Consider the following 13,159-nt stretch of genomic DNA (forward strand, 5'->3'; position numbering starts at 1 on the left):
GTAGGCACAGGGCGTTCCTCTAATGGCAGGCGTGTTGACATCAGAGATGGGGACTGGGCGCTAGAGTGGGCGTGCAGGGCGTGCAGTGCACGGTGGCTGGAGGCGCCCCTGAAGTGTGAAGTCATCAAATGCACTGGCGTCACCAAGCCGCCGCAGGGTCACGTGGCACAGACGCTAATCCCAATACGGAATTTCAACATCCAGCACCACACACCGAACGAAATATCGTGTGTGGTCTGGCTGCCCCACCCAGAAAACCACGGCCAGCGACCCCCTCCATCGTCAAGTCGCCGCCCCCGTCGCAAACACCCGCCTCCCTCTCTTTCCTCTCGACCAACCGGCCAAAGCCCCCGATCCGAGACCGAACCCCTTGCCCAAGATGCGCGTGCCCAACGCCGAGGACCCGCCCGAGCGGCCCGACTACATCACCAACATCATCAACGGCCTCGAGAGGTACAACCCTGAGGCTGTCGGCACCCTCGAGAGCTACCTGACCCTCCAGTGTGAGGAGAAGTTCTGCGACTGCAATGCCAACAGGACACTGCTGAAGCTGTACGACCGCTCCCGTTCCTTGTCTTCGCCTCCTACTCCTCCTGGTTCATCGGCACTTTCCACATGATGCGTTTTTAAACGTTTCCTATTACCTGACATACCCCCCGCGGGTCAGCGCGTGCCGGCGGCTTCTGCGTCCCGGCTCCGAGAGCCTCGCGTGGGGAACTGAAGTCAAATAGTGACCCCTGATCTACTCCAAGTGCAGAGGATCTTGTTCTGGAAAATATGCCCGTTACAATGAATGATCAAGCCTGGCTAACCCATCCCCGCGCGCGCAACCGCTGTCACCCCTCCAAAACACAGGTACCAGCTCAACCCCGACCGCATCAAGGAGGAGGTGGTGACCAACATCCTTGTCAAGTCCATGACGCAGTTCCCGTCTTCGCAGTTCAGCCAGGCCATGCACCTCATCAGCCCCTCGGCGCTCGCACAGCCGACGGAGCTGTCCGAGGCGATCGGCAAGCTGCGCGACCTGAACCTGCAACTCGAGGGCGCCCAGTACGCGCGCTTCTGGGTTACCATCGAGAGCGACGACCTGTACGCCGACCTGACGACCGACATCAAGGGCTTCGAGGACATGATCCGCACCCGCATCGCCCTGCTGGCCTCCCAGGCCTTCCGTGAGATCCAGCTCCCCCTGCTCGAGGACTGGCTTGGCCTCAGCGACACCGCCCTCCGCAAGTTCCTGACCGAGACGTGCGGCTGGACCGTCGACGGCGCCACCATTACCGTGCCTAAGAACCCGGACAATGAGGCCAAGAAGGCCGAGATTCGCGAGGATGTCAACGTCGAGATGTTCTCGAGGGTCCTGAGGAGGTCATGGGAGGAGACTGCATGAAGTGGGGTTGGCAGTTCGTGTGGATTTCTACGTTCTTGGTCCAGTGCCTCGTAAATCTATCGTGTCTCTGTCCCCCGCCTCCTATTCGAAGCAGGTTGTGGGGATGAGTCATCGGGAGGAATTTTAGGGATGCATTTCAACGGCAAAAAAAGCTCAGGCGTTACGGTTCGGGTTCGGTTGGGGGCTTGGAGGCGGTGCCATTCCCTGGGGCTCGCATTGTCACAGGAATAGAACTAGTGCACAAGCGACTAGGTACCTCTGCAAAGAGCGGCAGCTCTGTCGTTCTGTGATCACCGTTACACCTCGTCATGGGATTATCCGGCGGGAGAACTACGGAATCGGCATCAATGGCACTCGATTGCTCCTCATCTTGTCTAAGCGGATTCTCTAGTTGTGGCGCTAACATGCGCAAAGTGTATTACTTTTCGTCTCTTCACCTCTTCACCATAAGTTCCTCCCACTGGACGCCCACCCACTCCTCCAGGTATCCGGTCTCCCCGTCGCCCGCGGCCCTCTCCTGGCAGTCGCGCGAGCAGACGCCGACGATGACGGTGCCCCAGTCCATGCCGTCGAGCCCGTCCTCGCCGCCGGCCTCGAGGTCCGCGATGGCCTGCGGCGTGAGCTGCACCTCAAACACCCTCGCGGCGCCGCAGTTTGCGCACGGCGGCATCCCGCCCGCCGCCTTGACCTTTCTGCCGCCATCCTCCTCGTCATCGGCGGCCCCCAGCGCGCGCCCGACGTCGTCGCCGCGGCTGTAGAGCAGCGGGGCGCCAGCGTACTCGTACCGGATGACCTGGTCCGGGTTCTGGCCGACGCGGTCGGCGAACTTTTGGAAGTCCGTGTCCATGCTCGACTCGAACACCTCCTTGTCCTCTTTGCCCTTGCCACCGCCGCTGCTGCCGCCGCCGGCCGCCTCCTCGTCCAGCTCCATGACCGTCGGGCCCGTCGGCACGCTCGGCATCGGCGTCGGGTCTAGCGTCTCGTACTCGGCCTCGGCGATCCAGGACACCGGGTACGGCCGCGGCTGGCCCGGCTCCGACTCGGCCGGCCACGGCTCCGGTGGCGGCGGGGGGCCGGATGGCGCTTGGGGGTTGTTGAGTGCCAGCTTCTCGGCGAAGGTTTGGGGCAGCTCGGCGACGGATTTTGTTGCTTTTAGCTCTTCTTTTTGCGCGTTCTCCTTCTGCTTCTCCTCCTTCGCGGGCTCGGGCGCCTGGGGCTTGGTGCTGAAGGGGTTGGCAGCAGACGCCTGCGGTGCCGAGGAAAACGGATTTGCGCCGGGCGCCGCGAAGGGGTTGGCGCCGCCTGACGGCGCCTTGACGCCGAACAGCGACTCCCCCAGGCCGGTGCTAGTCACAGGCTTGGATGCCTCTTTGGCAGCCGCCGCATTTTGCTTCTCCGCCACCGCCTTCTTCTCGGCAGCCGCCGCCGCAGCCGCCGCGGCCGCGGCCGACACCCTCAGGCCTCTTATGGCGCGGATGGAGCCCGCCTGTCGCCTGCATGACTTCTTGCGGCAGGCGAAAACGTAGATGCGCCTCTCGTGGCCGGGGAAGCGCTCGGGCAGCTCGCCGTTGAGCTGCAGCAGGAGGACCGTGAGGTCCTTGCAGACTTTGCACCGCGCCAGCGCCGCCGTCGGTGGCTTGTCCGTGACGAGCCAGTCCTATATGTCGGGCGAGGCCGGGGAGTTTAGCGCGCCGTTTCCGAAGCAAGTGGTTTCGACGGGGCACGAACCGGGCGTCCTCCCAAACGGCTCACGGTCTCGCTGCCGGCATCCTTGGAGGTGTAACCAAGAAGGACATTGGTTTCGGTGAAATCTTGGTCCTCTCCAGAGGAGTCGCTATCGTATGATCCCATATTGTTGTGCTGTGATCATGGACAGAAAATAGTAACAAAAAGCAAAGAGTTTGCCTTGCGCTACCTGCTTAGGTTGGAGGTGGGGCAGGATTTTTTTAATGGCAACAATCGCGGGGCAAGATGACGAAAAAGTATCCCGCGGCCTGGTACGCGCTCACGCGGATTGGAATTTTTGTTTGCCCAAAAGGAGGAATACTTCATAGTCAAGGCCTAGTTGTTCACCCTCTCAAGCGGCTAGAATTTGGAGAACGATGGCATCTATATGGGCCAAACTTTTATTCACGTCTACCGTCAAACACCTAGACATCCAGTAGCCAGCTCCGATAGTATGAGTACAGTGAGGTATCGCGTCTATGCCGAGTCCAAAACAACGCTACTCCTCAGGGCCGTCCATTCCAGGGCCTGGTCCTCCCTGCCTTCCCATCTGCCGCGCCTTTAGCATCTCGTCGCACAGTAGCAGGTTCGACGCAATCCCAGTGCTAGACGCTATGCAGTTTCTCAGCACACGGAACGAGTCGTAGACGCCCTCCAGCGTGGGATCCATTGTGCCACCAGACTGAAGATCCAGGCCGAATGCGTTGCCCTCGGCATAGTCATCCTGCAGAGCAGCCACTGGGGGAGGAGAAGCATATGTCAGCAAGTTGCTCCAAGAAATGGGGGATATTAGGGCTTCAGGGGCTTGGCCACATACGGGACTCCTGGATGTCATGCCCCGCATTGGCTGCGAGCGTCTTGGGAATAATGAGCAGAGCGTCCGCAAATGCCTGGACACCCCACTTGCCTTTGCCCTTGACAGTTCGTGAGAATGCGTCGCTACGGAGGTGGGCGGCGCACGCGACCTGGAATGCGCCACCGCCGGGCACGACACTCTTGTCGACTATAGCGTTGTAAACGCTGCGCAGGCCGTCACGCACAGCGTCGGTGATTTGCGTAATGGTGTGGGCATTGGGACCCTTGATCAGAATGGTGACCGACTTGGGCTCCTTGACCTCTTCGATGAAGGTGTACTTCTCCTCACCGAGCTGCTGCTCGTACACCAGGCCTGCCCAACCGAGGATATCGGGCGACAGGTCCTCGACACTGTTCTGTGCCACACCGCCGGCGATGAGTTGCAGGCGCTCCATGTTGCGTCGCTTGGCTCGGCGCAGCGCAAAGATGCCGTTCTTTGCCAGCACATCGAGCGACAGCGGGTCGATACCCTTTTGGTTGACAATAACGAAGCTCTTCTTGGGGTCGTCACCGCAGACCTCCTTCTTGAGCTCGACGATCTTCTTGAGCTTGGCATCGACGTGTCTCCGCTCGCTCTCAACCAGTTTGTCGCGCTGCTCGGCACTGTTGTAGAAAAACCCGGAGTTGATCTCTGACTTCTCGTACTCGAGACCGACGTTGAGGGTCAGGATGAAGGCGTTCTCGAGCCGCTTGGGCATGTCCGGGTGCCTCGCGCCGTGGTCCAGAACCAATCCCTTGATCATCTGTGTCTCCGAGGCCGTGCGGTGCTGCATCTTCATAATCTCGACCATGTGCAGGTCGGGCTTGGCCGGGGCCTTGTAGATGGCGAGGACAGCATCGACAATGTCGGGCGTGAGCTTGTTTGCGAGTGTCGCGTTCAGCTTGGTGGCCAGCGATGTCCTGGCGACGCTGATAAGAAGCTCGCGGTCGGCAGCCTTGGGGATCCGGAACGTATCAAGGAACTGTGGGTGTGGTGCCGCGGTCAGTCGCGGATTGGCGTAGGCATAGGCAAATGTCTCACGAGCGACGCTGGTAATAATATCCCACCTTGAGTGCCTCGTTCTTTGCAACCTCGAACCCATCGGCAATGATCCTGGGGTGCAGACCCTCCTGAATATGCCTCTCGGCCTGCTTCAGCAGCTCGCCAACCAGCAGGACAACCGAGGTGGTCCCGTCTCCGCAGATGTCGTCCTGAGCAGTCGCAGCTCGGGCAATCATAACGGCTGTGGGATTTTGTATTTGCATCTCGCGCAGAAGAACATTGCCATCTTTGGTAAGTTTGATCTGCCGCGTCTTCGGTTAGCACAGGGGCGGCGCATGTTCCGAGTGTGCGATGCGGCTTGGTCGGGGAGCATGTGGTGGAGAGCTGGTGGAAGGTTGGTTACCTGTCCCGAGCCGTCGACGAGCCTGCGCAAGAAAAGAAAGTTAGTGGGGTACGTAGCCTAGAAGCGTAGTTATATGATCACTCACATCTTTATGGTCCCCAGGGGACCGAGGTTGGACTTCAGGACATCTTGAAGGCCCTCGCCCGCGTTGATGTTGACTCGGAGAGCCTCACCCCGCCGCTGCCCGCACCAAACGTCAGTATGGGCCAGGACCCCGAAAACCACGGAAGCAGAACGGACGTACTCTCGACTCGGCCTTAGGGTTGAGGAGCTGGGCAGCAGACATGGCTTATGTCTTTGTATTGGGCGTTGTTATGTGTCTGGGCCTGTCTAAGCTCGTCGGTTGGTGCCCCTCTGAGTTTGCCGTCACCGATGCTCTCCCAACTTTTGGTAGCCACCGCGATAGCGGGACACCCGACTTTTTTTGTGCCTGTGCTGCCTGCCCGCCTCGCAGCTTAGAGAGCGGCGGCAGAGGGGTGGTGAGCTTCGACCAATCACCAACGACGCTGATTGTGGGGCTTCGGTACATGTCCTCTCGGCACAAACGCGCAGGGAAGTTTGTACCCTTGTCCTCAGCTTTCGGGGGCAGTCCCAAGCGCGCCGACACCGCGTGAGCGCCAGCCTGATCCTGGGCAATCACCAGCCTCCAACCTTCTGCCCGAGTCTGCCGCTGTCTCCTCAACGAGATTGTAGCAAAGTGTCTCTCCCTTCTTCCCCAGAGCATTCCTACCCCATGAAATTGTGCTGTATCCTACGTTGCTCTTGAATATCTTGACAACATGAAGCTCTGTCGGAGCCTAACATTGTTGGGCTTTGGCGGATTCTTGTCCCGGACCCATGCTGAACCGACGAGCTCGAAGCCTCACCAGGTTGCCATCATCGGCGCCGGCGCTGCGGGTTCTTCGGCCGCATACCACATCCGCAAGTTTGCCACAGAGGCAAACATCCCAATCAATGTCACCATCTTTGAGAAGACAGACCGCGTAGGCGGGCGCACCCTGACCGTGGACGCGTACGGTGATCCTAGCATCCCTGTGGAACTTGGGGCATCCATCTTCATCCAACTCAATCACATCCTCTGGGACGCGGCTCACGAGTTCAATCTCTCGCTTCGGATCCCGGGCCCAGACGAGGACGAGCTGCTGGGTATTTGGGACGGCGAAGGGTTCGTGTTCCAGCAGGACAGCTCACAGTACGACTGGTGGAATCTGGTCAAACTAATGTGGCGATACGGAATCGCCCCTTACCGAGCGCAGAAGCTCATGCAGGGCACCGTGGCCCAATTTCTCAAGCTCTATGAAGCCCCGAGCTTCCCCTTTCGCTCTCTGACAACCGCCTCCTATGAGCTCAATCTGACCTACTTTACCGGATTAACCGGAGAACAGTTCCTGGCTCAAAGCAACGTACGTTCTTGTCTTCACTAACGCCGACATGGTCGATATCTACTCTGTTTATGGGAGGAGATATAAGAGACGATGGATGGGAAGGTGACAGAAAACAGTATAATACCCGTTATGTCAAGCTCGCCTGACACTGCCTTCACAGATCGATGCTCGTTTTGCCCACGACCTCATCCAGGCCGCTACCCGCGTCAACTATGCTTCCAATCTTGACAAACTCCACGCGTTGGAGACAATGGTAAGAAGCTTGGGCGAATAGTTTCCTATTAGTATCGCATCCGCTGACGCCAACAATTCAGGTGTCCATCGCCCCTGACGGCGCATCTCAGGTGGCTGGTGGCAACTGGCGGATCTTTGCCGCCATGGTTAAGAACTCGGGGGCTTCCATCCAGTTCAACACCTCCGTCGACTACATCGGGCTGCAATCAGAAAAAGAGAAGCATGACGCCCGCTCCAGGTACATCATCCGAACCCAATCGTCAGACGCTGCAGAGCCACTCGTCTTCGACAGGGTCATTCTCGCCAACCCTTACCAGTTCAGCAACATTGAGGCTGGCGAAAACGTCCTGAAGCAAACCATCGACAAGATTCCATACGTCAAGCTGCACGTCACCTTGTTCACGTCCCCATTCCGCCTGAGCGCCGAGTTCTTCGGCCTCGCGCCTGGCACCACGCCTCCGACGACCGTGTTAACGACGCTGGCCGAGGGAGAGGACAGCTCATCTGGCGTCTCGGGGGCAGGGAAGGCTGGCTTCTTTTCGATCAGTACGCTCAGGACACTGAAAAATCCCAAGACCGACAGCGTGGAATACCTGTACAAGATATTCTCACCAGAGAAGGTCTCGGCCGAGTTCCTCACCACACTACTTGGCGTGCCTGTCCCAGAAATATTCACTGGCCCAGTCAAAGGCGATGCGCAAACGGACGCAGTCGAGCCTGTCTCGTGGATCTACCCCCACGTCTTCCATTCGTACCCCAAGGGACTGCCGCGTGTGACCTTCCAAGACCCGGTTCTGGGCGACGGTCTCTACTACACCTCTGGGATTGAGAGCTTCATCTCGACGATGGAAACGAGTGCACTGATGGGCAAGAACGTGGCCAGATTGCTGGTGGACGATGCTGTCCCGTCCTTCAAGGCGGCAGAGGATGCTGGCGGCTCGCAGGCAATGCCTGGTCCGTTGGATGGAGATGGGCGGCAGGCCGTTCTAGGCGGGTAGGACTGAGACAACAAAGGAGACAACAAAGGAGACAGAAAAGAGCAAGGTCCCCGGTCTTTTACAACCAAGTCCAAGTACAGCAGCGAGGAGACATTGGAGAGAGGGAGCGAGAGACGCGGAATGATTGGATAGTCCGACGCCCGAATGAAACCCCAAAGTTCGACAGCACTTTTCGGGATCTCCTGGTCTGTTTCCTCCTCTCCCTTGAAGATAAAAAAGAGAGCTGTACATACGTGTGTGACCCGCATTCTGGCGTGAAGAAATGGCTCCTGGTGATCATAGCAAAAAGCACGACCTTTGTGTTGGCGCTATTGACGTGGCAAATGGCTGGCGACCAGCGTCAAAAGATCACGCGCCAACAAGGATCCCGGGAGGTGACGCAGAGCTCCCCTGTTGGTGGAGACTGTGGCTGTCTTCTTGTCCAATCTCCGTGGATGTGGCGTTGCGCAATCTCCTTCAACGCACCGCCACGACTTCTGCTACCCCTCCATCCCCAAGTATTTCTCCGGCCTTTGTTATGACGCAGCTCCAGCTGGAACCGTCAGGTGCGCGCCCGAGAAGCAAGGCCGTGCAGGCAGTTGCCGCCTCCAAAGCCTTTTTGAAGCTAGGCAGCTGCCCTTCCAGCACCAGCAGAGGCGCCCCAGACGAACAGCCCGCCAAGTACGATGAGCAGCACGCCGATATAAACTCCATCCCGCTCGCTTCCGCACCAACGCCGTCTATCGTCGCTTCCCAATCCGCAGCCAACTTGACTAGCAGACGAGTGCTTCCTGCACCTACTAGCGAAAATGTTTTTGGTGCGAAATGGTAGGCGCAGCGACCCCTCACTCGTTGGACATGCGATCACCCGGGCATTTCGTCTGGTGCGATGTTCCCATTTGCAGTCGCCCTTCTGTCATTCTCACAGGCCAGCCAGCGCCCAATTATTCTCTTCTTCGCTTATTAGCCCATCACTCTCCCCAATCCCTGCGACCCCCACCAGGCACTGACATTCCATCCTCCCCAGCCGCAAAGCTCATCTTCGGCTCCAGCAGCCAGGAGTCGCTCTCCGAGTTGCCCCAGGGCCAACTCTACCTCGTCAGGCCGCTTTCCCCCAAAGGCTACTCGGAGCTCATATTCAAGGACGCCGCTGCTCGCATCCGAAGAACGGGCCAAGATTTCCAATACCAGCTCGTCGTCCAGCGTGCCTACGAGGAAGGTGAGGCTGAGCTTCTGGCTGAGGAGGAAGGCGACGAAGCCGAGGAGGACGCCCTTGCCTCGGAACGCGACGAAAAGACGTTTCTTCTCGACGAGGCCCTTCACTTTCGATTCGAGAACCGAGGCGGTGGCGGCGAGAAGGTTCTCTGTTGGCGCGACCTGAGCGGTGACGCAGGTGACGTCTACGAGTTCGTCTGCGACCGTACCGACACCTCGCCTGCCCAAGTCGACGCTTTCGTGCGCATCGCTCGGCAGTGCCAGTACGAACGCAAATACCGGAAACCCCATACCACGGCGTCCGAGGACGATCTACTCCAGTTCGAGTTCGACGAGCAGCCCATCCCACCTGCCAGTCCTTTGCACGGCCCGACCTTGACCCGCTCAATCGAATCCTCAGACTCGATGTTCTCAAGCAAGAACGTTCTGGCCAACACTCCGGTCAAGAGATCGGCAGGAAAGGCAGCACCCGCATCCCCGGTCGCCTCGTCCCCGGCGACAGCTCCCGCCTCCAGTCCGGTGGCCACTCCATCAAAGAACAAGGGCAAGGCTAAGAGCACCCCCGCCCCAGCGGCACCTACCGAGCAGCCCGAGGCCAGGGAGATCCTAGCTGCCGAACTTGGCGAGCTACACTTTTTCGATTTTGTGTCTGGCTCTTTTCTGCTACAAGATGCCTCTGTCAGGGCCGTGGTCTCGGAGACGGGAGACTGGCAGTACTGGCTGCAGATAGCGAGCGAGGACCGGGACTGGGTGGGCATCGACATATCTGGCGATATAAACCCAGTCTTTAACTTCGAGTTCCTGTCATTCATCTTCAACCAGTTCGTTGGCGAGGGACAGGCATACTCATGGCTCATCCGCTTCAAAGACCAAGCCGCCATGGAGCGTTTCCAAGAAGGTCTCCTTAGAGGCATCTGGGAGAAGCTGAATGAGACAAAGTGGGCCAAGATGAAAGAGAAGGACCAAGACTACATCACGGATGCTTTCGCCGAGCTTGCCATGGACGACATTGAGGAAGACGAAGCGGCCGCACAACTCCAGCAAGAGGAGGAGGAGGCGGAGGAGTATGAGGAGGATGAGGAAGAAGACGACGCTCCTCGCAGCGAGCACTATGACAGCGACGAGGAAGACGATGATGTTGACGTCAAGCCCAAGGACACGGCCGTCAACAAGTCTCTGGCGGTGGGTTACAAGCACGACCGGTCGTTTGTCGTGCGCGGCTCGCAGATTGGCGTGTTCAAGCATACGCCCAGCAACAAACTCGAGTTTTCGACAAACATTTCCAAGGTCGAGACACCGGACGGCAAACTGTTCAGTCCAAAGAAGGTCATGCTCCACAACGAGGATCGCAACATGATTCTGCAAAACGAGGCGGACCCGAACAAGCTCTTCCGCATGGACCTCGAGTACGGCAAGGTTGTGGACGAGTGGAATGTGCATGAAGACATCCCCGTCGTGACCTTTGCCCCGGAGAACAAATTCGCGCAGATGACCCACGAGCCGACGTTCTTGGGAATCTCCCGCAACGCTCTCTACCGCATCGATCCGCGTCTAGCGGGAACCAAGCTTGTGGACAGCCAGCTGAAGCAGTATGTGAGCAAGAATGACTTCTCGTCGGTCGCGACGACGGAGAAGGGCCACATCGCGGTGGCGTCCAACAAAGGCGACATTCGATTGTTCGACCGTCTCGGTATCAACGCCAAGACGCACATCCCCGCCCTAGGCGAGCCCATTATCGGTCTCGACGTGTCGGCAGACGGCCGCTGGGTGCTGGGCACATGCCGCACGTACCTGCTCCTGATCGACGCGATGCAAAAGGGCGGCAAAAACGAGGGCAAGCTCGGCTTCGAAAAGAGCTTCGCAGCGACGGACAAGCCGCAGCCGAGGAGACTGGCACTCCGGCCCGAGCACGTGGCTCAGTTTGCGCACGAGACGGGCAAGGGCGTCTCGATGACGCCGGCCAAGTTCAACACGGGCTCTGGACAAGAGGAGACGCAGATCATCACGGCCACAGGCCCGTACGTGGTCGAGTGGAGTCTTAGGAAGGTGCTGGCGGGCTCCAAGGAGCCGTACAAGATCCGCAGGTACTCTGACGACGTCAAGGCCGACGACTTCAAGTACGGGTCCGACAGGAACATCATCATGGCGCTGCCGCACGAGGTCAACATGGTCAGCAACAAGTCGCTCAAGCGGCCGACGCGCGAGAGCATAGCCGGCGACGCCATTCTCTCACTCGGTGGTGGGCGGCGGTCGTCAGCGCGCATTGGCACGCGAGCGAGTGGGCGGTACAAGCTGGGCAAGGACGACATTGTAGAGGAGTACTGAGGGTGCAAAGGGTGGGACACTCTGGTGCTAGGCCAGGAGTTGGGCTATCATGACAAGGGTTCGAGATTGGGCATGTTCTTTAGTTGTAGCGATTTCGGTCTTTGCTTGAATTTGCAATGATAGTTGTCCGTTGCGTATTGAGGCGCTTTTTTCCCCCCAGAAGCACCGAGAGGAATACAGACCGGGGGTAGGCGGGCGGGCGTGCACGCAACAAAGTTCTGCCCAGCCAGCCGGCAAGGATCCATCCACAGGCGCTGCGATTGGCGTTGTCAAATGGTGCCCGTAGACAAGGGGCAGCACTAGCGCGGTGCGGTCAGCCTAAGTCCCAAAGCGTAGAGATACCTCAGAATTTATCTCTGATGGAAAAAGTAATTGGCCAATCCGTTTAAAAAAAAAAATGCAGAGCTGTGCGGCCGACGCGCAAAGGGGCAGCGAGCGGACTAAAGCCACCCCGCCCAGTCCAACAATTTGCTAAACTCACTCCTTAAAAAAGATCGGGGTTCCCGCGTTCGCGCGCGCGGTACGCCTCGTCCAACTTCCTTAAAACCCCCAGCTCCCACCACCTTCGACTCTTTCGCAATGTGAACACCAGGTCACAAACCAAAGGGAAACATTGTGTAGCTGGTTGCCTAGTATGGACACACAGTTCTCTGAATCACTCCAGGCACCTGGCTCTCATGGGCCTGCTGAAACCCAGCCAGCTGAATGCTTCCCCAGCCAGCTGCCGCCCTCTTCACTCCCATGCGATTTACACCACGGCCCGCAACTCTCTTTCGCCCAAGATGCCACGCAAGATATCGCCCAGAACTACAACACTCACTCGATCCTCACAGGACGCCAGACTCGTCAATTCCAACAGCCGCCTAGTGCTGAGCTTTCGAGCTTCCAGGACCATGTTCCGACCCATCAACTGCACCAAGAGCATCAGCCTTCCGACCCAGACCATTCAAATCTTGCTGGGTTCCCACTCCCGGAGCCGCGGTTGGCCATGTATCCAGGCGAAGCTCAGGCACGGTGCAACCCACACTTGTGAATTTAGCAGCCGCAACAATATCCTATATCAATTGGCTAACTATTCCCGAATTGGTAGCAGTTACACACCACATTTGCCCCGCACATCCCAAGCCCACTATCCGAGAACACAGGTTCTCAAAGCAGGCAAGCGCCTCGAAGGTGCGTAATCGAAACAAGAGAGATGGACACAAAAAGGACAAGAATGAAAGATGCTAAAATTTCATAACTAATAAATACTAGGGAGGCATTGATCGTGCACCTTCTTCAAGATATCCATCGCGGCACGTCCCGCACGAATATTGCCGCCTCCGCGACCGCGGCTCGGCAGGAAGCGATGTGGGCTCGACTGGATGAGCGTTTGGCACAGCTGGAACATGATGTCAGGGTCATCAAATATTTCCTTACCAGTGATGACATGCTCCCCTGAGTGGTACGCAAGGTTGGTACCGATCTATCCAAGAGGGAACGTGTCAGTTCCCCACGATTTCGTCTGCCTGCCTTCCGCGCTGACTAATTTAAGGCAAGCAGAGTGCCGGCCCAAGCCCGCGTGCGGCGCACAAGAAGGCTGCATAGTGCGGGTTTTTCATTCTCTACATATTCCAGCCACAGGACTATCTAAATTGCCTTTTCGAAGTACCTTTAGGCTTGTTTCTC

The 13,159-nt window shown here is 58.1% G+C and overlaps 6 protein-coding genes across 6 annotated transcripts; 4 read left to right on the top strand and 2 right to left on the bottom strand.

Moving 5' to 3' along the window:
- Positions 1-266: 266 nt before the first annotated feature.
- GGTG_02461 (eukaryotic translation initiation factor 3 subunit K) lies at positions 267-1,788 on the top strand. Its single transcript, XM_009220233.1, has 2 exons — positions 267-552; positions 856-1,788. The coding sequence occupies exons 1-2, from the start codon at positions 380-382 to the stop codon at positions 1,388-1,390; spliced, it is 708 nt and encodes a 235-aa protein (XP_009218497.1). The 5' UTR covers positions 267-379; the 3' UTR covers positions 1,391-1,788.
- Positions 1,729-3,312, bottom strand: GGTG_02462 (hypothetical protein). The gene is made up of 2 exons (XM_009220234.1): positions 3,119-3,312; positions 1,729-3,047 (listed from the first exon to the last, which is right to left on the bottom strand). The coding sequence occupies exons 1-2, from the start codon at positions 3,239-3,241 to the stop codon at positions 1,824-1,826; spliced, it is 1,347 nt and encodes a 448-aa protein (XP_009218498.1). The 5' UTR covers positions 3,242-3,312; the 3' UTR covers positions 1,729-1,823.
- A 169-nt stretch (positions 3,313-3,481) lies between these two features.
- On the bottom strand, positions 3,482-5,787 carry GGTG_02463 (T-complex protein 1 subunit zeta). Its single transcript, XM_009220235.1, has 6 exons — positions 5,600-5,787; positions 5,441-5,535; positions 5,356-5,377; positions 5,018-5,254; positions 3,933-4,932; positions 3,482-3,853 (listed from the first exon to the last, which is right to left on the bottom strand). The coding sequence occupies exons 1-6, from the start codon at positions 5,639-5,641 to the stop codon at positions 3,615-3,617; spliced, it is 1,635 nt and encodes a 544-aa protein (XP_009218499.1). The 5' UTR covers positions 5,642-5,787; the 3' UTR covers positions 3,482-3,614.
- A 198-nt stretch (positions 5,788-5,985) lies between these two features.
- GGTG_02464 (hypothetical protein) lies at positions 5,986-8,295 on the top strand. The gene is made up of 3 exons (XM_009220236.1): positions 5,986-6,758; positions 6,901-6,993; positions 7,055-8,295. Exons 1-3 carry the CDS (start codon positions 6,135-6,137, stop codon positions 7,970-7,972), a joined length of 1,635 nt encoding a protein of 544 aa, XP_009218500.1. The 5' UTR covers positions 5,986-6,134; the 3' UTR covers positions 7,973-8,295.
- A 195-nt stretch (positions 8,296-8,490) lies between these two features.
- On the top strand, positions 8,491-11,729 carry GGTG_02465 (vacuolar import and degradation protein 27). Its single transcript, XM_009220237.1, has 2 exons — positions 8,491-8,779; positions 8,979-11,729. The coding sequence occupies exons 1-2, from the start codon at positions 8,761-8,763 to the stop codon at positions 11,489-11,491; spliced, it is 2,532 nt and encodes an 843-aa protein (XP_009218501.1). The 5' UTR covers positions 8,491-8,760; the 3' UTR covers positions 11,492-11,729.
- Positions 11,730-12,168: 439 nt separating this feature from the next.
- Positions 12,169-12,756, top strand: GGTG_02466 (hypothetical protein; the record flags this gene model as incomplete). The annotated part of the gene is made up of 2 exons (XM_009220238.1): positions 12,169-12,664; positions 12,746-12,756. The coding sequence occupies 2 exons, from the start codon at positions 12,169-12,171 to the stop codon at positions 12,754-12,756; spliced, it is 507 nt and encodes a 168-aa protein (XP_009218502.1).
- Between the last annotated feature and the right edge of the window lie 403 nt (positions 12,757-13,159).

This window comes from Gaeumannomyces tritici, assembly GCF_000145635.1.
Source record: "Gaeumannomyces tritici R3-111a-1 unplaced genomic scaffold supercont2.1, whole genome shotgun sequence".
Taxonomy (NCBI): Eukaryota; Fungi; Ascomycota; class Sordariomycetes; order Magnaporthales; family Magnaporthaceae; genus Gaeumannomyces; species Gaeumannomyces tritici.